The sequence below is a fragment of the Trichosurus vulpecula genome, chromosome 1 (assembly GCF_011100635.1).
Source record: "Trichosurus vulpecula isolate mTriVul1 chromosome 1, mTriVul1.pri, whole genome shotgun sequence".
In the NCBI taxonomy this organism is placed as follows: Eukaryota; Metazoa; Chordata; class Mammalia; order Diprotodontia; family Phalangeridae; genus Trichosurus; species Trichosurus vulpecula.
This window is the reverse complement of record NC_050573.1, coordinates 2,389,727-2,409,991: the sequence shown is the minus strand read 5'-3', so window position 1 is coordinate 2,409,991 and position 20,265 is coordinate 2,389,727. Positions and strand designations below refer to the sequence as shown.

The following is a 20,265-nucleotide window of genomic DNA, read 5'->3' as shown; positions in this document are numbered from 1 at the left end:
ACTTGTCTGTCTTTTCCGCATCTTCCTGAGATCAAACCCTGTGACCATAGGTGTCCTTGGTCCTCTTCCCTTTTCCCTCTATACTACTTTCCTTGGTGATTTCATCAGCTGCCATCCATGTCATCACTATCTCTGTGCTGATGGTTCTCAAATGGACCCTTCCTGCCTCAGTCTCTCTGCTGACCTGCAGTCTTGTATGTCTAATTTCCTAAGAGATATCTCAAACTGCGTGACCAATAGACATCTGAAATTCAATGTATCATAAAGAGAGCTTGTGATTTTTACCCCAGACATTCACACACACACACACACACACACACACACACACTCCTGTTTCCCTATTACCGTATTTAAGTTGGAGGCCTATTCTGGGGCCCTTCTATTGGAATCCATATTCCTCTGTGACTTGTACAAAGTATGCATTAATACATTGCTTATTCTTAGACCTTGTATTTGGGGACTGACTAGATGAATATACTAAAAGCATTACAACAATCATTACCCCTTATAAAATCCTAAAGAACTGACTAATGCTGTTTGAGTAGGGGTCCTGAATGAATGGTTTCTCTCATATTCCCAAACCTGGCCAGCCTCTCCTTTATATGGCCCATCAGTAGGCCTCTTACTCCTCCTCTTGCTCTTGTTCTACCAAGTTTCTGTAATTCTCCGTGGGTGAATTTTCTGATGAAATAGCTCAAGCAAATCCCAGGTTAATTGAATATTGGTGTTTTTTTAACCAATGAAGGAACCCCCCCCCCCTTCCCCCTACTCCATCATTCTTGTTCACTCGTGTTCAGGACTTTATAAACTGTTTGGGATTTTTCTTGACAAAGATACTGGAGTGGTTTGCCTTTTCCTTCTCCAGTTCATTTTGCAAATGAGGAAAGTGAGGCAAGCAGGGTTCAGTGACTTGTCCAGGGTCACACAGCTGCTAATTTCTGGGGCCAGATTAGAATTTATGAAGATGGTATCTTCCTGATGCCAAGCCCAGTGCTCTGTCCATTATGCCACCTAGCTTGCTCTTCTCCATTATAGTTACTTTTATTTATAGGTAATTAATTTTATAATTAAGGAAGGCACTCAGAAAGGAAAGGAAAGGCATGAGCTGTCTTGACTATGACACATCATCTGTGGAGTAACCCGCAGCCCTCGGTGTAACAACACTGACTGGGGGCCGGCTCTTACAAATCAACAATTACAGTGAATAGGTCTTTAGAATCCTCTTCCAGATCAGACTTTATTTATTTCGGCCATTCAGGAAACAAACTAGATCTTTTCTTTAACTTTGCTCTCTCTCAAGTGATCACATTAAATGCTTTCCCCCGGAATGCCGTGCAACTGCCAGCTTCACACAGACTTTTCACAGAATTTTCTTTAGAACGTATCACTTATTAATTAGAAATTATTAAGGAAAAGTGCCCTTTAAGTTCTAGAAGAAGAGGGTAAAGTACAAATAGAAATAATCCATAAATCTGATAAGTAAACTATTCCTTGCTCTCCCAAATTACTTATAGTATCAGCTTTTGCTCCTAAATCATGAACCCATTTGACTTTTCTCTGGTATATGGTGTAAGATATTGGTCTATGCCCAGTTTCTGCCCTACCATTTTACAATTTTCCCAGCAGTTTTTGTGAAATAGTGAATTCTTAGCCCAGAAGCAGGCCTCTTTGGGTTTATCAAAGAGTAGATTGCTATAGTTGTTGACTTCTCCATCTTGTATTCGTATCCTATTCCACTGATCCACACCCCTGTTTCTTAGCCAGTACCAGGTAATTTTGATGACTGCTGCTCTGTAGTACAGTTTAATATCTGGTATGGCTAGGCCACCTTCTCTAGCATTTCTTTTCATTAATACTGTAGATATTCTAGACCTCTTCCAGATGAATTTTGTTATTTTGTCCAGCTCAGTAAAATAATTTTTTGGTAGTTCAATTGGTATGGCACTGAATAGATAGATTAATTTAGGTAAAATTTTCATTTTTATTATATTAGCTTGGCCTAACCATGAGCAACTGATATTTTTCTATTTATTTAGATCTGACTTTATTCGCGTGAAATGTGTGTCATAGTTATGTTTATATACGCCCAGGGTTTGTCTTGGCAAATAGACTCCCAAATATTTTATAGTGTCTACAGTAACTTTGAATGGAATTTCTCTTTCTGTCTCTTGCTGTTGGGCTTTGACAAGCAGGAGGATGATAAATGCTGGAGAGAATGTGGGAAAATTGGAACATTGTTATATTGCTTGTGGAGTTGTGAGATGATCCAGCCATTTTGGAGAGTAATTTGGAACTACGCCCAAAGAGCCATAGGAATGTTCATACCCTTTGACCCAGAAATACCACTTCTAGGGTTGTATCCCAAAGAAATCACACAACAGGGAAAGGGACCCATATGTACAAAGATATTTATAGTGGCTCTTTTTGTGGTAGCCAAGAATTGGAAATCAAAGGGATGCCCATCAATTGGGGAATGGCTGAACAAGCTGCGGTATATAATGGGGATGATACAGACTTCAAAGCAACCTGGAAAAACCTACATGACATAATGCTGAGTGAGCAGAGCAGAGCCAGGAGAACATTGTACACAACCACAGATATATGGATTCCGTGAGGACTAACCCTGACAGACTTCACTCTTCTCAGCAACACAAGGTACAAAGACAACTCCAAAGGACTCACGATGGAGAATGCTATCTACATCCAGAGAAAGAACTATGAAGTATGAATGCAGACTGAGGCGCACTACATGCTCGCCTTTTTTCTTCTCTTTTGTTTTTGTTTTTTGTTTTTTTTTTTGGTTCTGTTTCTTCTTTCTCATGTTTCATTCCATTGGTCATAATTCTTCGCCACAACTTGACTAGTGTATAAATTAATTCAATGCGAAGTTATACATGGTAGTTATATAAGATTCCATGCCGTCTTGAGGAGGGAGGAGAGAGGGAGGGTAGAAAATCTGGAACTCAAAATTATGTAGAACTGTGTGTTGTAAACTAAAAATAAAAAAATAAGTTAAAAAAAAAACAAATAGAAATAATCTACCATAAACCACCTGAAAGAGATGCCAAGAGGAAAACTTACATGAATGTCATAGCCAAGTTTCAAAACTCCCAGGGTAAGGAGAAAATCTTGCAAACAACAAGAAAAGAAAAAGAAAGCATTTCAATAAAGTGGAAATCTAGTTAGGATTTCCCAAGAACTGGCAGATTCCACTCTCAAAGACTGAAGGCTTGGGGACATTAGATTTCAAAGAGGAAAGGAGCTATGGTTGCACTCAAGAATAACTTACCCAGCAAAGGGAGTATGATCCTGAATGGGAAAAAATGACTGTTTGATGGATTGAGAGACTGTCAGGTTTGGAACAAGAAGAGAAAAACTCATCGGAGTTTACCATGGATATGCATATAAGAGATTAAAAAAATAATAAATCACTTATGTCATTTCTGATGAGGAGATATTACCCATCACCCTCTCTCATGTTCCCCCACACATCCACTTTGCTCACTGATCAAACACAAACTCTCTCCCTGATTCCACAGGAAGATGCATTTCACAAGAAAATACTCCTCAGTTTTATTCTACCTGATCATGGAAAATGATTTTCTCAAAACTCACTGTGGTTTTAGAAGTTAACTCTGATTGTCATAAAGGGTCTGACTATCTAGCAAATCCCTTCTCTGGGCCTCAGTTTTGTTCTGTAAATTTAATGAGGATTGGATTATTTAGACGTGAAGTGTCCTTCAGCTCTACATTCCATCACTTTTAATGATTTAGGGGTTGGTGACATTCAAGGACGTGGCTGTGGATTTCACCCACGAGGAGTGGGACCTCTTGGACCACCCTCAGAAGGAGTTGTACAAGGGGGTCATGCTGGAGAATGCCCAGAACCTGCTCTCCCTGGGTAAGGACACGTCCTCTGGTAATGCTGAGTCTGCACTCAAAGGAATATCTTCATCCCCTGGTGTGCAGGGTTTGGAGCACTGATCAGTTATTAGAGAGAGAAACGTGTTGGTCTCCTGTCCTGCTTCCTGGAGTTTCCTATAGAAAGTCTGTGCATTGTGTGACAGGAACCTGAGGGTTTCCTTGTTGCTTCTGAAGCTGTCTCTCACCTCTTCTAGGCAGCTTCAAATTAGTGTGGAAGAATCTCAGACCTGGAACTAATGTCAGGGGTCATTTACCCTAACCCCCACCTGGTCATGAATTGTGTCTGCCAGGTCTGTGAAAAGTGCTCAGGAGGCTTTTAATTACAGGCCTGTCCTCTCTGGGATGGGTCTGGGATCTGGAATATTCTTCTTTTTAACAGCATCACTTTGTAGCTCCCAATTTCTACTCATCCCTCATATAGTGAGCTCGTCCTTAATCTTCCTTCCTATTGCCCTGAAATTCCAGCACAGTTGGTGGGAAAGGAAGGGAAGGGAAGAAGCATTTATTCTCACTTAGTATTTGCCAGGTGCTGGGCCTGGCGCTTTCTTTACAATATTATGTCACTTTATCCTCACAATTGGGTGATACTGTACTCCTCATTTGACAGTTGTGGAAACTGAGGAAAATGGAGTTTATGTGACTTGTCCTGTGGCACAGAGCTAAGTAACTGTCTGAGGCTGGATTCAGACCCTGGCATACCTCACTCTAGGCCCAGGGCTGTCTCCACTGCACCATCAGTTCACTCTAATTTCTAGAGAATGGAAAGTGTGCAATGAGTCCATCCTTCTATGAAGAAGGTGCACCAAGACCAGATTTTCTGACTCCAACCTGGTTCCCTGATCTTCTCCCCCACTTCTCCCCAAAGCTCACAAAGGAAATGGTATCAGCCTATCCTTCAGGAGGCCTGGGAACCACCCTGGAGTCCTTGCTTAAATGACTCTGGCATTGCCTGGAATAAGAGACTGGCCTAGAAATAGAATTTGGACCAACTAGGGTATCTTCAGTGTGCCAACATCTGAAGAGGCAAAGATGCCCCAAATGAGCAGCACACAAGGTTTCTACAAGTTTCAGGGAGTGAGGAACAGGGGAGGGGTACAGTGCAGAGGGTGGGTGGTCACGGATCCTCTTTCTGGAGCTTGAGGCTGGCTCTTTCTCACAGCAGGTTGTACAAAAGGATAATGGGGCACACCCTGCTTTGGGTTACCTGCATTGTAATCACCAATGGGTGAGAACAGGCTCATGTGTGTAAATCTCACAGTGGAGCAGCTCTGGGTCTGAACACCTTTCCCTAAAGAGAACTAAAGGCCAAGTTTGTCTCCATGCTCATTCCTATCTGACTCCCCATGCCCAGGGCTGCCAGTTCCCAGAGAAGACATGATCTCTTCCTTTGAGCAAAGGGAAGGCCCATGGATGCTGGAGCAAGAAGGCCTGAGGAGCTGCTGTCCAGGTGAGTGAGGTGAAGGCAGATATATGAGAGGGGGGATTACAAGTGGCTGCTGTTTGTTCTTGTGGTGAAGCAAGTGCTAGATCTGGGGGCAGGAAGGCCTGACTTGGAATTCTTTTTCAGATATTTCTCAGCAGCAGCTTCAGTTCCTGAACTACTGAGTCTCAGTGTCTCCAACAGTAATAAGAGGGGTTTGGACTCCATGGCCTTTCACCTTCCTTCCAAGGATAAATATATGATGCAAACAAAAAGTCATTGTTTGGAATTTGGGGGCATGGAATTCTCCTGAGAGTAGTAAAGGGAATAAGGTTCTCCTATATGAGCTCCTTCCTAGAGTTTCTTCAAGTTAACCACCTTCTAAGTGCCTGCTCTGTTCCAGACCCTATATAAAGGACTGAATACGTATAGCAATGCAAGAAATGTCCGCTGCTCCCATGGAGCCTACAGTCTGGTGGGGCAGAGAGCATGCCAACAATTGTGTAGAAACCCACTATGGACAGGATAAATAGGAGCTAGTCAAGAGAGGGAAGGCTTAGCAAGTCACTTACCTCTAATTGTCCTGCCTTCCCCTTTCAAAAACAAAGAAAGGGAGAGGAGAACTGGGGAGGAAAAAGTGACAAATGAAAGTGGTAGCTAGCATTTATACAGCAGCTACTATGTGTCCTGCACTGTATAAATCTTGTCTCTTTTTATGCTCATAAGAGTCCTAGGGAAATAGATGCTATAATTATGCCCGTTTTAGAGATAAATAAATCTGAGGAAAACAGAGGTCTTCTGACTTCCCTATTGTCACCCGCCTGGCAAGTTTCTGAGGTGGCACTGGAACTGAGGTCTTCCTGATACAAGGCTCAGCATTCTGTCCACTGTACCACCACTTGTATTCTCATTTTTTAAACAGAATATGTTGAAAATGCTCACTCATGGATGAGCTGCAAAATGGAAGGTGACTTTGACAAGCTCCTTCCAGGCCTTGGAAATTCATTTTTTAAACTCTAAGCACTCACAAGGAATTGCTAATTACTATTTTAAAATTTAGTTTTCCTATGGGCTCTTGGCAAGTACTGCATTAAATGACAAATATGTTGGAAGGTCAGTTGCAAATATTGCTTTGTTGTTTTTATTAAATTAGTGTTTATATATGTTTCAACAATGCGGCTAGCAGCTTCTGTGGGGCTGTAAGATCCACCAACAACCAGCACACAGAAAGCTGCCAACATGCTGCAAAAGCACAGGTTCTTTCGATCTGCTTTAGTAAGGAAAGTTAAGTGAAGGGGTTGACAAGCTTACTTTAATTCAGCATACAAATATCATTCACTTAGTTCAGGGACAAAAATCAGCATCCTGAACTTCAGAGCAAAATACAAAGTACAAACATCGACAGACAGACTTTGTCTGATCCAAATCCCAATACATAGTTACCAGAGTTGAACAAAGACCCAGTATCCGGGTTAAGGAGCTGGAGGGTTCTTAGCTACAGTTGCCCTGAGTCTCCGCCTCAGCACCACCAAGAGTGAGAGACCTAAACAAATTACAAACATTGACAGACAGACCAAATACAGATTCATAGTTACCAACATCTAGGTTCAGCCTGGAAGCTCATAACGTGGGCTGGCCCAGAGACGCTCGCACCACCACTGCTGTGGGTAAGAGCTCTGGGGAAGAGAATGCCAACCCTTGGTTTTATACCTTTTTCAGGGTCAGGGGTGAGTCACACATGCAATTCACCCAGGGGACCTAGAATCCTCACAAAGAAGCGACTTAAACCCATGTGGTCTAAAAGGCCCTGCTGTCCCAGAGCGCCACTCAGTCACCTGTAAACTAGGCCCTCCCCGGAGGCGGGAGTCACCAAGCAGACCCAAATCTAATCAAGGAAAACAAAGGCCAAACTCTTCAAGGGCACTTGGTTGGACTAAGTGCTAAGTGCCCATTTTAGTTACCAACACAATATACAAAGCAAATTTTGGAAGGATAGGATTTCCTCAGACATGACTTTGTTATTGCTACCACTGGTAAAGTGGCTACACATTCACTGACACTACTGAAAGACTGATGTATGTCACCAGCCAAGTCCATTGAGAAGCTGCCAGATAGAAGAAGAGTGACATGAATAGAGCAGAAGTTCAAATTAGAAAACAACCTTAAGGTTAGTGGCATTTTAAGGTCTGTTTTTGTAGCACTTTTGTGGTGGTCTGTGACTGTTTCATGATGGACTCTACTGTGCATGCCTGGTGATGATGGTTTTCCAATTACCTGCTCTCACTGCTGCAAGAATACAAACCCAAGTGAGATCTTGATCTGGTGATTTCAGGTTTGATGAGATGTGGTTACAAGTTAGAACAAGAAGGAGAGAACTCCAGTGCAGTTGTATGCCAGTGACCATTTGCACATGAATGTGTAACCTTCCTGGAAGTTTGGAAACAATTTGATGTCAAGTTGAGAAACTAAAAGAACCTGTTGTACTTGGCCAGAAGCAGTCACAGTTTGAGGTACTTGCTGCACGATCCCCAAAAGCCATGTATTCCTTATCATGATAGTTTGGAACCACTGCAAAACTACACCTATTAAAGTGGAAACATGCATATACTTCTTGTCCGAGTAGATAAATATCTTTGTAACCAAACCGGACAATTATTTAACACTTAAGGTGCCACTGACAAATTTTTAGCTCAAAACCCTTGGACAATGTGTTGGTATGCAAAATGGGCTCCTTAGCACTTAGTTCAAGAAGTGCCCTTGAATAGTTTGGCTTTTGTTCCCTTTGAGTAATTCATTGAGCCTTACTAGGTGGTAAGCCCCAGGCCCAAACCCCTATTAGGTGTAAAACCTTAGTGGCTGTGGATTGGCCACTAAGGTGGGGCCCAAGATGGGGCTAACACCAGGGTGGGCTTAGTTTACATGCCTGGGAGAGCAGAGGCTCTTAGACCACATGGGTTTAAGTCACCTCTTTGTGATGATTCTAGGTCACATGGGTGAGTCACATTTGTGACTCATTCCTGATGTTGAAAAAGATATTAAAAAAGGGGTTGGCATCCTCTTCCTTGGAGCTCTTTGCTGCAGCAGTGGTGGCGTGTGTGACTCTGGGCCAGCCCTTGTTCTGAGCTCACAGGCTGAACCTAGATGTTGGTAACTATGAATTGTATTGTGTTTGTCTGTTGATGTTTATAATTTGTTTGTATGTTGCTCTGAAGTTCAGTGTGCTGGCTTTTTCCCCTGAACTAAGTGAATGATATTTGTGTGCTGAATTAAAGTAAGCTTGACAACCCCTTAACCTTGCTTTCCTTAGTTAAGCAGATCAAAAGAACCTGTGCTGTTGGCAGCTTTCTGGGTGCTGGCTGTGGGTGTATCTTACACCCCCACAGAAGCTGCTAGCTGGATGGTTGAAACAGACGATCGCCTCCATCTTTCAAGGGGTTTGTGATCATTTAAAGGGGAAGGGGTATAAGAAGACCACTTGTGAAACCTGCCATCCAATTCTGTACCAAAGGTTGATACACTCCAATTCCTGTATCAGACACATATTTCAGACATAGGCAATGCCATGCAATTTTTTAATATTGTGTTTTATGGAAGGCTTTTAATTTTGTTTTAGTCAGTAGAGCCATTTAAAGATAATTTTTAAAAGAATTAAGTAACGGCCATCTCAAGAAATTGATGAGTCAGAACAAAACCTCGCATGCCTCAGTTAAATACAGAAAAGTGTTAGTATTCTGTATGTGAACTGAGATAATCTATCAGAAAAAATAAGATTCAAAGTGATCCCCAGGTAACTTAGGTTATGATGACTGGTAGAATAGATGAAGAAATAATTTGAGTATTTACTACATGTGCTCCAAATGGCATCATATCTATGAAGAAAGGATTGAAATTGCTGACGGTGAAAGAGTAAGAGAAAGATTGAAAGTGGAGATAATATGTCAAGTACTGTGGACAGAGCAGACCAATCTCAGGGTTTGGATTCTAGTCCTAACTGCTGGGCTTTGTGTCAAATCACTCAGCTATTCTGAGCTCATGGTGTGGGTTTAAGTTGTGAATGTGATGAGAATGATGGCCCTGCCTTTGTGACAAGGTTTTTGTGAGATTCACTGTCAATATATGCTTGAAGCTCTTTGGAAAATCAATCATCTTTGGGATGTGAGCTAAGGGCATTTTAAAATGACTGTTTCTTCCCTTTTGAGATGTTTGTCTTTACCTGGGAAATAAAGAGTGACTTAGATTTTGTTCTGCCTGTGGACCAAAGGGGATAGAAACATGTATGTTTGTATGTATAGCGTCTATTTGTTTTAGTGTTGGTTTGTTTTTGTTTTTTTTTTTAAGATGGAGCGATGAGCCTGGAAATGAAGGAAGCTGCTACAGAGCTAAGCCTTTCTGTGGCAGAAACTCCCAAGGAAAGATTCATGAGTGATGGTCCCTCTGCCTTCAATTGGAGAGAAGTCTGCAAAATGCCTGAGAGTATCCAAACTGAAGAGAAACTATATGACTATAATCAATGTGAGAAGGCTTTTACATGTAAGAACAGTCTTGTTATGCATAGAAGAATCCTCCATGGAGAAAAACCTTATGAACATAATCAATGTGAGAAGGCTTTTAGAGAGAAGGGATGTCTCATTGCACATCAGAGAACACACACGGCAGAGAAACCTTATGAATGTAAGCAATGTGGAAAGGCTTTTAGAGATAAGCGCAGTCTTGTTTCACATAGTAGAATCCACACTGGAGAGAAACCTTATGAATGTAATCTATGTGGACAAGCTTTTATAGAGAAGGTTCATCTTATTGCACATCATAGAACACACACTAGAGAGAAACCTTATAAATGTAATCAATGTGGAAAGACTTTTAAATGGAAACATAATCTTGTTACACATAGAAGAATCCACAGTGGAGAGAAACCTTATGAATGTAAGCAATGTGGAAAGGCTTTTGCACAGAAAGTCAGTCTTGTTAGCCATGAAAGAATCCACACAGGAGATAAACCTTATGAATGTAAGCAATGTGGAAAGGCTTTTCAATGGAGGGAAAGTCTTATTACACATCAGAGAATCCACACTGGAGAGAAACCTTATGAATGTAATCAATGTGGAAAGACTTTTAAATGGAAACATAATCTTGTTAAACATAGAAGAATACACAGTGGAGAGAAACCTTATGAATGTAAGCAATGTGGAAAGGCGTTTCAATGGAGGGAAAGTCTTATTACACATCAGAGAATCCACACTGGAGAGAAACCTTATGAATGTAATCAATGTGGAAAGACTTTTAAATGGAAACATAATCTTGTTAAACATAGAAGAATACACAGTGGAGAGAAACCTTATGAATGTAAGCAATGTGGAAAGGCTTTTCCACAGAAAGACAGTCTTGTTAGCCATGAAAGAATCCACACAGGAGAGAAACCTTATGAATGTAAGCAATGTGGAAAGGCTTTTCAATGGAGGGGAAGTCTTATTACACATCAGAGAATCCACACTTTAGAGAAACCTTATGAATGTAATCAATGTGGAAAGACTTTTAAATGGAAACATAATCTTGTTAAACATAGAAGAATCCACAGTGGAGAGAAACCTTATGAATGTAAGCAATGTGGAAAGGCTTTTGCACAGAAAGTCAGTCTTGTTAGCCATGAAAGAATCCACACAGGAGAGAAACCTTATGAATGTAAGCAATGTGGAAAGGCTTTTGCACAGAAAGTCAGTCTTGTTAACCATGAAAGAATCCACACAGGAGAGAAACCTTATGAATGTAAGCAATGTGGAAAGGCTTTTGCACAGAAAGTCCATCTTGTTACACATGAAGGAATACACAGTGAGGAGAAACCTTATGAATGTAATCAATGTGGAAAGACTTTTAAATGGAAACGTAGTCTTGTTACACATAGAAGAATCCACAGTGGAGAGAAACCTTATGAATGTAAGCAATGTGGAAAGGCTTTTCCACAGAAAGTCAGTCTTGTTAGACATGAAAGAGTCCACACTGGAGAGAAACTTTATGAATGTAAGCAATGTGGAAAGGCTTTTCAATGGAGGGAAAGTCTTATTACACATCAGAGAATTCACACTGGAGAGAAACCTTATGAATGTAAGCAATGTGGAAAGGCTTTTCCACAGAAAGTCAGTCTTGTTAGACATGAAAGAATCCACACTGGAGAGAAACCGTAAGAATGTAATCAATGTGGAAAGACTTTTACATGTAAGCACAGTCTTGTTAAACATAGAGCAATCCACGCTGGAGAGAAGCCTTATATATGTAATCAATGTAGAAAGCCTTTTGCATTTAAGAATTGCCTTGTGAATCATGGGAGGATCCCCACTGGAGAGAAATCTTATGAGTGTACCCAGTGTAGAAAGGCTTTTAAACAGAAGTTCTCTTTTACTAAACATCAGAGAATCCACACTGGAGAGCAATCTTATGAATGTACCTAGGGTGGACAGGCTTTTAAACAGAGGAACCATCTTATCCAACATCAGAGAATCCCCACTGGAGAAAAACCTTATGAATATGCCCAACATGGAAAGGCTTTTACACAAAAGTCCTCTCTCACTGGACATAAAAGAGTCTACAATGGAAAGAAACCTTATGAATATACCCAGTACAGAAAGGCTTTTAAACAGAGGAACCATCTTAACCGGCATCAGAGCACCCACACTGGAGAGAAACCTTTTGAGTGTACTCAGTGTGGAAAGACTTTTAAACACAAGGCCTCTTTTACTACACATCAGAGAATCCACACTGGAGAGAAATGTTGTGAATGCATCCAGTGTGGATAGGATTTTAAACAGAAGTTCTCTTTTACTGAGCTAAGTAACTGCCTGAGGCTGGATTCAGACCCTGGCATTCGTCACTCTAGGCCCAGGGCTCTCTCCACTGAACCATCAGGTGCCTCTAATTTGTAGAGCATGGAAAGTCCATGCAATGAGTCCATCCCTCTATGAAGAAGGTGCACCAAGACCAGATTTTCTGACTCCAACCTGGTTCCCTGATCTTCTCCCCCACTTCTCCCCAAAGCTCAAAAAGAAATGGTATCAGACTATCCTCCAGGAGGCCTGGGAACAACCCTGGGGTCCTTGCTTACATGACCCTGGCATTGCCAGGGATAAGAGACTAGCCTAGAAATAGAATTTGGACCAACTAGGGTATCTTGAGTTTGCCAAAAGGAGACTCTCACCTGAAGAGGCAAAGATGCCCCAAATGAGCAGTACACAAGGATTCTACAGGTTTCAGGGAGTGAGGAACAGGGGAGGGGTACAGTGCAGAGGGTGGGTGGTCAAGGATGCTCTTTCTGGGGCTTGAGGCTGGTCTTGCATAATAAGCCTTTGTAGCCTGCATTGGATTTAGGAGTTTCTATGAGAATGGCACTCAACAGGATGGGGGGCAGAGGTTTGGCTCTTTCTCACAGCAGGTTGTACAAAAGGATAATAGGGCACACCCTGCTTTGGGTTACCTGCATTATAATCACTAATGGGTGAGAACAGGCTCATGTGTGTAAATCTCACAGTGGAGCAGCTCTGGGTCTGAACACCTTTCCCTAAAGAGAACTAAAGGACAAGTTTGTCTCCATGCTCATCTCTATCTGACTCCCCATGCCCAGGGCTGCCAGTTCCCAGAGAAGACATGATCTCTTCCTTTGAGCAAAGGGAAGGCCCATGGATGCTGGAGCAAGAAGGCCTGAGGAGCTGCTGTCCAGGTGAGTGAGTGAAGGCAGATATATGAGAGGTGGGATTACAAGAGGCTGCTGTTTGTTCTTGTGGTGAAGCAAGTGCTAGATCTGGGGGCAGGAAGGCTGTATTAGGAGGGCAGAGTTTATAATCTCAAAGAGGATCATAAACATGTCTGAAAGGTTCGGAACCGCCGGATATAAGAAACTCTCAAAGTAGAAGGTAGAAGAATCAAAACATATATTTAGGCTCCACAGTAACCAACCCATGAACCAGCAACCCCATTTTGATATATTGATCAAAAGCTTCCAGGCCCAATAAGTACACCTTGAAAGAGTAACCAGGAGGCTACAGAGAAGCATGATTGCGTAAAGCAAAATCATGCTTCCCCCTCTATGGTAAAAAGATTACCCACTGGCCTGAAGTCTTTGTTCAGCTTCCTCCCGTAGGTCAGCTCTGCTACTGGCAGCTTCTGCTTCAGCTGTGGCTGTGGCTGTAGCAGCCTCTGGCTCCAACGGGAGCTGCTTTTAACCATCCGGCTTCTGCGGGGGGGGGGGGGGGGGGGGGGGGGGGGTGGGGTGGGGGGGGGGGGCGTACCTTACCCCCGGGAAAGCACAGGTTCTTTCAATCTGCTTAAGCAAGGTGAAGGGGTTGACTGGGAAAGCACAGGTTCTTTCCATCAGCTTAAGCAAGGGAAGCAAGGTGAAGGGGCCGACAAGCTTACTCCAGTCCAACATACAAACAGCATTCAGTTCAGGGGAAAAAGCCAAACTAGTCAAGGGCACTTGTTGACTAAGTGCTAAGGAGCCCATTTTTGGTTGCCAATACAAAGGCCTGACTTGGAATTCTTTTTTCAGATATGTCTCAGTAGCAGCTTCATGGGTCAGGTCAGGCACTGAACCACTGAGTCTAAGTTTCTCCAACAGTAAAATGAGGGGTTTGGACTCCATGGCCTTTCACCTTCCTTCCAGGGATAAATATATGATCCAAAAAAAAGTCATTGTTTGGAATTTGGGGCATGGAATTCTCCTGAGAGTAGTAAAGGGAATGAGGCTCTCCTATATGAGTTCCTTCCTAGACTTTCTTCAAGTTAACCACCTTCTAAGTGCCTGCTCTGTTCCAGACCCTGTATAAAGGACTGAATACATAAAGCAATGCAAGAAATGTCCCCTGCTCCCATGGAGCTCACAGTCTGGTGGGGCAGAGAGCATGCCAACAACTGTGTAGAAACCCCCTATGGTCAGGATAAATGGGAGCTAGTCAAGAGAGGGAAGGCTCTGAATTTGAGGGAAAGGCTTATTGGGGGAGTTGGGCTCTAGCTGGGGGTTCAAGGAAGTCAGCAAAACATTCTAGGCAACAGGCGTGGCAACAAAAAGCCACAGAGTCTGAAGGGGGAATCACCTGTTTCCAGAATGCGAAGGAGGCCCAAACAAATGGTTTATAGCATATATGGAGGAGGGCAGGGTGGGAGAAGGAAGACTGGAAATGTAGGTGAGGATTAGGAAATGAAATGTTTTCACAGCCCTGAGGCAGCTGGACTAACCAGCAGGCTCTGACACTCTCTGAGGTACTGGGTGACAGCAGTGTGAACCAAGAATGTGGCAATATGGAGATAGAAAGGGGTCTATGGAATGATGCCGCTGAGGTGGAATCAAGAGAACTACAAGAGATTGAACATGGGCATCAGGAGTGTGAGTGTGTGGGAGTTGATGTGGAGGGCATAACATTTCATTTCTGAGCCTGGATTGTTGTGAACATGCCTTGGACAGCATTAGGAATGGAAGCAGATGGGAAGGTTGGAGGAAAGAGAATGAGTTTCCTTTTGGATACGGTAGAAGGAAAACGAGGAGAGAGTAATGTTGCTAAAATCTAGGGAGGGGAAGATCTAAAAGAAGGGAGAGACTGAGCATGTCAAACCCTGCAGAGAAGTCAAGGATTAGGATTAAGAAATGGCCACTGAATTTTAGCAATTTTAGATTATTGGTACCTTTCGGAGATGTGTTTCACTTGAACAACACGTTTCAGAGGTAGGGAGCTTGCAGAAAGTTTCGTTTCTCTCTCTCTTTTTTGCTATTATAAATACCCAAATTAGGTATAAAGGACAAATGAAGAGAGGTGGTATGCATAGACAGAGAAAGAACTGATAGAAAGAAATATGCCTAGAGTAATTTTACATAGATGTACATATTTTGTCTAATGGTGGCCATATCTTAGGTGGTATGGCAAGGTATAAAAAAAGAAAAGAGAGAGACTTCCAAAGAAAGCCAGGGGAAGGAGTTGAAACCCAAAATGGAAATGGTGATCTGTAACTGTTTAGCAATAAAGTGGGCAAAAAATATTGGACACCATCTCATGGGGGTACATGGGTCCTGTGAGAGTGTTTTAAGAATTAGAGAGAAATGATTTTATATGTGGTTATAGGGAAAGAGTCATCAGTGTGGGAGAGAGTAAAAATTGGTGAAAAGAAAGGAGATCCTAGAGGAGGAATATATGGAGGGAGATGAGGGAGCAGAGTAAGAATATTGGCACATGGAAGGGGATTTTCTTTAGCAAGCAGAAGAATAATCTTTCCATGTGATATGGGAGTCAAAAAGGAGAAGAAGACATATGATTTATGTGAGATGAGGAAGATAAGAAAGCCCTTGACAAATGACTAGTTTTTTGAGTGGTTGAGGGGGAGTGGTAGCAAGCCATTATGGAGGGTTGGGGATGAATGAAGAGACACGGAAGAGCTGCTGTGGTGAGTGGCACAGGGAATCAGTCAGGGAGATGGCAAAGGATTGCCCTTCCCCAATGAGGGCCCAGCTGAGATTACATAGCCTAAATTGGTGGTGGATCTGGCAGCCTGGTTTCATGATTTTCTCTCTGTACATTTAGCAGCACCTGAGGAGGAGAGATGACTGCTGCCTTATTCAGCAGTCTTCCAAGGCTAAACTTTGCTTGAATCATCAGCCCAGGTCCCTTTCCTAATCTCTATGGCTAATATCTGTCCCCATTCTTGGAGAATCATTGGCCAGGTTCATGTATGTGAGTACCACATCAGTTGAGGGAGCTGGCAGCTAGAGACCCAGAGGTGTCCTATAGCAGGAGACCCTTCAGGACCCTAGAAAGAAGCCTCTGTAATCTTCAATATTGGCTATGGTCTGATTCAGTCAGGGTTAGAACCTGACTGAGGGAACTACTTGGAGGTGATGGAGTACAAGAAAGGGACAGAAACTGGGCTGAGGCCTGAATGTGCATTCAGCAACTAGGGGAGAGACCAGAATGCAGGGAGGTAGAGGCTGGGACTGCTATCAGCCCTGGACCAGGCAGGCAATCAATGAACAGATTAAATGTTTTCTCTTTTAGGCACTGTGCTAAGACATGAGGTTACAAAGGAAGGCAAAAGACAGTGTCTGCTGTCACAGAGCTCAGAATCTAGTTTACAAGCTAATGCTGATACAAGGGAAAGTGAGTGTTTTGGTTGGAAATACATTTAGTTCCACAAGGACATAAGAGAATAAAATGAGTGACAAGAATACAGGTTTAAGAAGGAGAGCAGAGGGGCAGCTAGGTGGCATAGTGAGTAGAGCACCAGCCCTGGAGTCAGGAGGACCTGAGTTGAAATCTGGCCTCAGTCCCTTGACACATTTACTAGCTGTGCGACTTTGGCAAGTCACTTAACCCCAATTGCTCTGCCTTCCCCCTTCCAAAAAAAAAAAAAGGAGAGCAGAATTGGGGAGGAAACAGTCAAAATCTTATGAAAGTATTAGGTAGCATTTTTACAGCAGCTACTATGTGTCTCTTTTTATGCTCACAGGAGTCCTGGGGAATGCATGATATAATTATGCCCATTCTACAGATAAAAAAATCCGAGGCAAACAGAAGTCTTCTGACTACCCTAGGGTCACCCGACTGGCAAGTTTCTGAGGTGGCATTGGAACTCAGGTCTTCCTGATTCAAGGCCCAGCATTCTGTCCACTGTACCACCACTTGTATTCTCATTTTTTAAACAGAATATGTTGAAAATGCTCACTCATGGATGAGCTGCAAAATGGAAGGTGACTTTGACAAGCTCCTTCCAGGCCTTAGAAAGTAATTTTTTTAACTCTCTAAGCAGTCACAAGTCATTGCTAATTACTATTTTAAAATTTAGTTTTCCTATGGGCTCTGGGCAAGTACTGCATTAAATGGCAAATATGCTCGGTCAGTTGCAAATATTGATTTGTTTTTATTAATTTTGTGTTTATATACAAAACAAAGTTTAGAAGAATAGTATTGCCTCAGACATGACTTTGGTATTTCTACCACTGGTAAAACAGCTACACATTCACTGAAACTACTGAATGAATGACCTATGTTGCCAACCAAGTCCATTGAGAAGCTGCCAGATAGAAGAAGAGTGCCATGAATAGAGCAGAAGTTCAAATTAGAAAACAACCTTAGGGTTAGTGGCATTTTAAGGTCTGTTTTTGTAGCACTTTTGTGGTGGTACATGACAGTTTTGTGATGGACTCTACTGTGCATGCCTGGTGGTGATGGTTTTCCAATGGCCTGCTCTCACTGCTGCAAGAATACAAACCCAAGTGAGATCTTGATCTGGTGATTTCAGGTTTGATGAGATGTGGTTACAAGTTAGAACAAGAAGGAGAGAACTCCAGTGCAGTGATATACAGCCACCAAGGGTCTTTGCATGCCAGTGACCATTTGCACATGAATGTGTAACCTTCCTGGAAGTTTGGAAACAATTTGATGTCAAGTTGAGAAATTAAAAGAATCTGTTGTACTTGGCCAGAAGCAGTCAGGCCCTATGAGTGTAATCAATGTGGAAAAGCTTTTTGATGGATGAAAAGTCTTATTACACAGCAGAGAATCCACACTGGAGAGAAACCTTAATGTAATCAATCTGGAATGACTTTTAGAGATAAGCGCAGTCTTGTTTCACATAGTAAAATCCACACTGGAGAGAAACCTTATGAATGTCATCAATGTGGAAAGACTTTTACATGGAAATTTAGTCTTGTTAAACATAGAAGAATCCACACTGGAGAGAAACCTTATGAATGTAATCTATGTGGACAAACTTTTATAAAGAAGTTTGAGGTACTCACTGCACGATTCCCAAAAGCCATGTATTCCTGATCATGATAGTTTGGGATCACTGCAAAACTACACCTGTTAAGGTGGAAACATGCACATACTTCTTGTCCGAGTAGATAAATATCTCTGTGACCATATTGGACAATTATTTACCACTTAAGGTGCCAGTGACTAATTTTTAGCTCAAATCCCTTGGACAATGGCCTCCATCTTTCAAGGGGCTTGTGAACATTTAAAGGGGAAGGGGTGCAAGAAGACCAGTAGTGAAACATGCCATCCAATTCTGTACCACAGAGTGATACACTCCAATTCCTGTAAAGACACATATTTCAGACATGGGCAATGCCATGCAATTTTTTTAAAATTGTGTTTTGTGTATTTGTCTCAGCTCCCTGTATATTTTAGAGATGAGGCCTTTATCAGAGATACTAGTTGCAAAGATTTTCTCCCAATTTTCTGCTTCCCTCCTAATTCTTGTTGCATTGGCTTTTTTTGTACAAAAACATTTCAATTTGACATAATCAAAATTATCCATTTTGCATTTTGTAATGCTCTCTATCTCTTGTTGGGTCATGAATTCTTTACTTTTCCACAAATCTGATAAGTAAACTATTCCTTGCTTTCCCAAATTACTTAGAGTATCAACTTTTACTCCTAAATCATGAACCCATTTTGACTTTATTTTGGTATATGGTGTAAGATATTGGTCTATGCCCAGTTTTTGCCCTACCATTTTCCAATTTTCCCAACAGTTTTTGTGAAATAGTGAATTATTAGCCCAGAAACTGGCCTCGTTGGGTTTATCAAAGAGTAGATTGCTAAACTTGTTGATTTCACCTATTTGTGTACCTATCCTATTCCACTGATCCACACCCCTGTTTCTTAACCAGTACCAGGCAGTTTTGATGACTGCTGCTGTGTAGTACAGTTTAATATCTGGTGTGGCTAAGCCACCATCTCTAGCATGTCTTTTCATTAATATCCTAGATACTCTAGACCTCTTGTTTTTCCAAATGAATTTTGTTATTATTTTGTCCAGCTCAGTAAAAAAATTTTTTGGTAGTTTGATTGGTATGGCACTGAATAGATAGATTAATTTAGGTAGAATTGTCATTTTTATTATATTAGCTCAGCCTAACCATGAGCAACTGATATTTCTCCATTTATTTAGATCTGATTTTATTCGCGTGAAAAGTGTTTCATAGTTATGTTCATATAGGCCCTGGGTTTGTCTTGGCAAATAGACTCCCAAATATTTTATCGTGCCTTCAGTAACTTTGAATGGAATTTCTCTTTCTATCTCTTGCTGTTGGGCTTTGTCAGTAATGTATAGGAATGCTGAGGATTTATGTGGGTTTATTTTATATCCTGCAACTTTGCTAAAGTTGTTTATTATTTCAAGTAGTTTTTTACTTGATTCTCTAGGATTCTCTAGATAAATCATCATATCATCTGCAAAAACTGATAATTTAGTTTCTTCTTTTCCTATTCTAATTCCTTCAATTTCTTTTTCTTCTCTTATTGCTACAGCTAACGTTTCTAGTACCAAATTGAATAATAGGGGTGATAATGGACATCCTTGTTTCACCCCTGATCTTATTGGGAATGCATCTAGTTTATCCCCATTACAAATAATGCTTGTTGATGGTTTTAGGTAGATGCTATTTATAATTTTGAGGAAGGTTCCACTTATTCCTACGCTTTCTAGTGTTTTTAATAGGAATGGGTGTTGTACTTTGTCAAAGGCTTTTTCTGCGTCTACTGAGATGATCAAATGGTTTCTGCTGATTTTGTTGTTGATATGGTCAATTATGCTAATAGTTTTCCTAATATTGAACCAGCCTTGCATTCCTGGAATAAATCCTACCTAGTCATAGTGTATTATTCTCATAATGAGTTGCTGCAATCTTTTTGCTAATATTTTATTTAAAATTTTTGCATCAATATTCATTAGAGAAATTGGTCTATAATTTTCTTTCTCTGTTTTAACTCTACCTGGTTTGGGTATTAGTACCATATTTGTGTCATAAAAAGAATTTGGTAGGACTCCTTCTTCACCTATTTTCCCAAATAGTCTGCAAAGTATTGGAATTAGGAATACAAGCCATTCCCCAATTGAGAAATTATCAAAGGATATGAACAGGCAGTTTTCAGAGGAAGAAATTA

General features: G+C 41.5%; 1 protein-coding gene across 1 annotated transcript; it reads left to right on the top strand.

Moving 5' to 3' along the window:
• Positions 1-9,690: 9,690 nt before the first annotated feature.
• Positions 9,691-11,787, top strand: LOC118833888 (zinc finger protein 260-like). The gene is made up of 2 exons (XM_036741305.1): positions 9,691-11,475; positions 11,644-11,787. The coding sequence occupies exons 1-2, from the start codon at positions 9,691-9,693 to the stop codon at positions 11,785-11,787; spliced, it is 1,929 nt and encodes a 642-aa protein (XP_036597200.1).
• Positions 11,788-20,265: the final 8,478 nt, after the last annotated feature.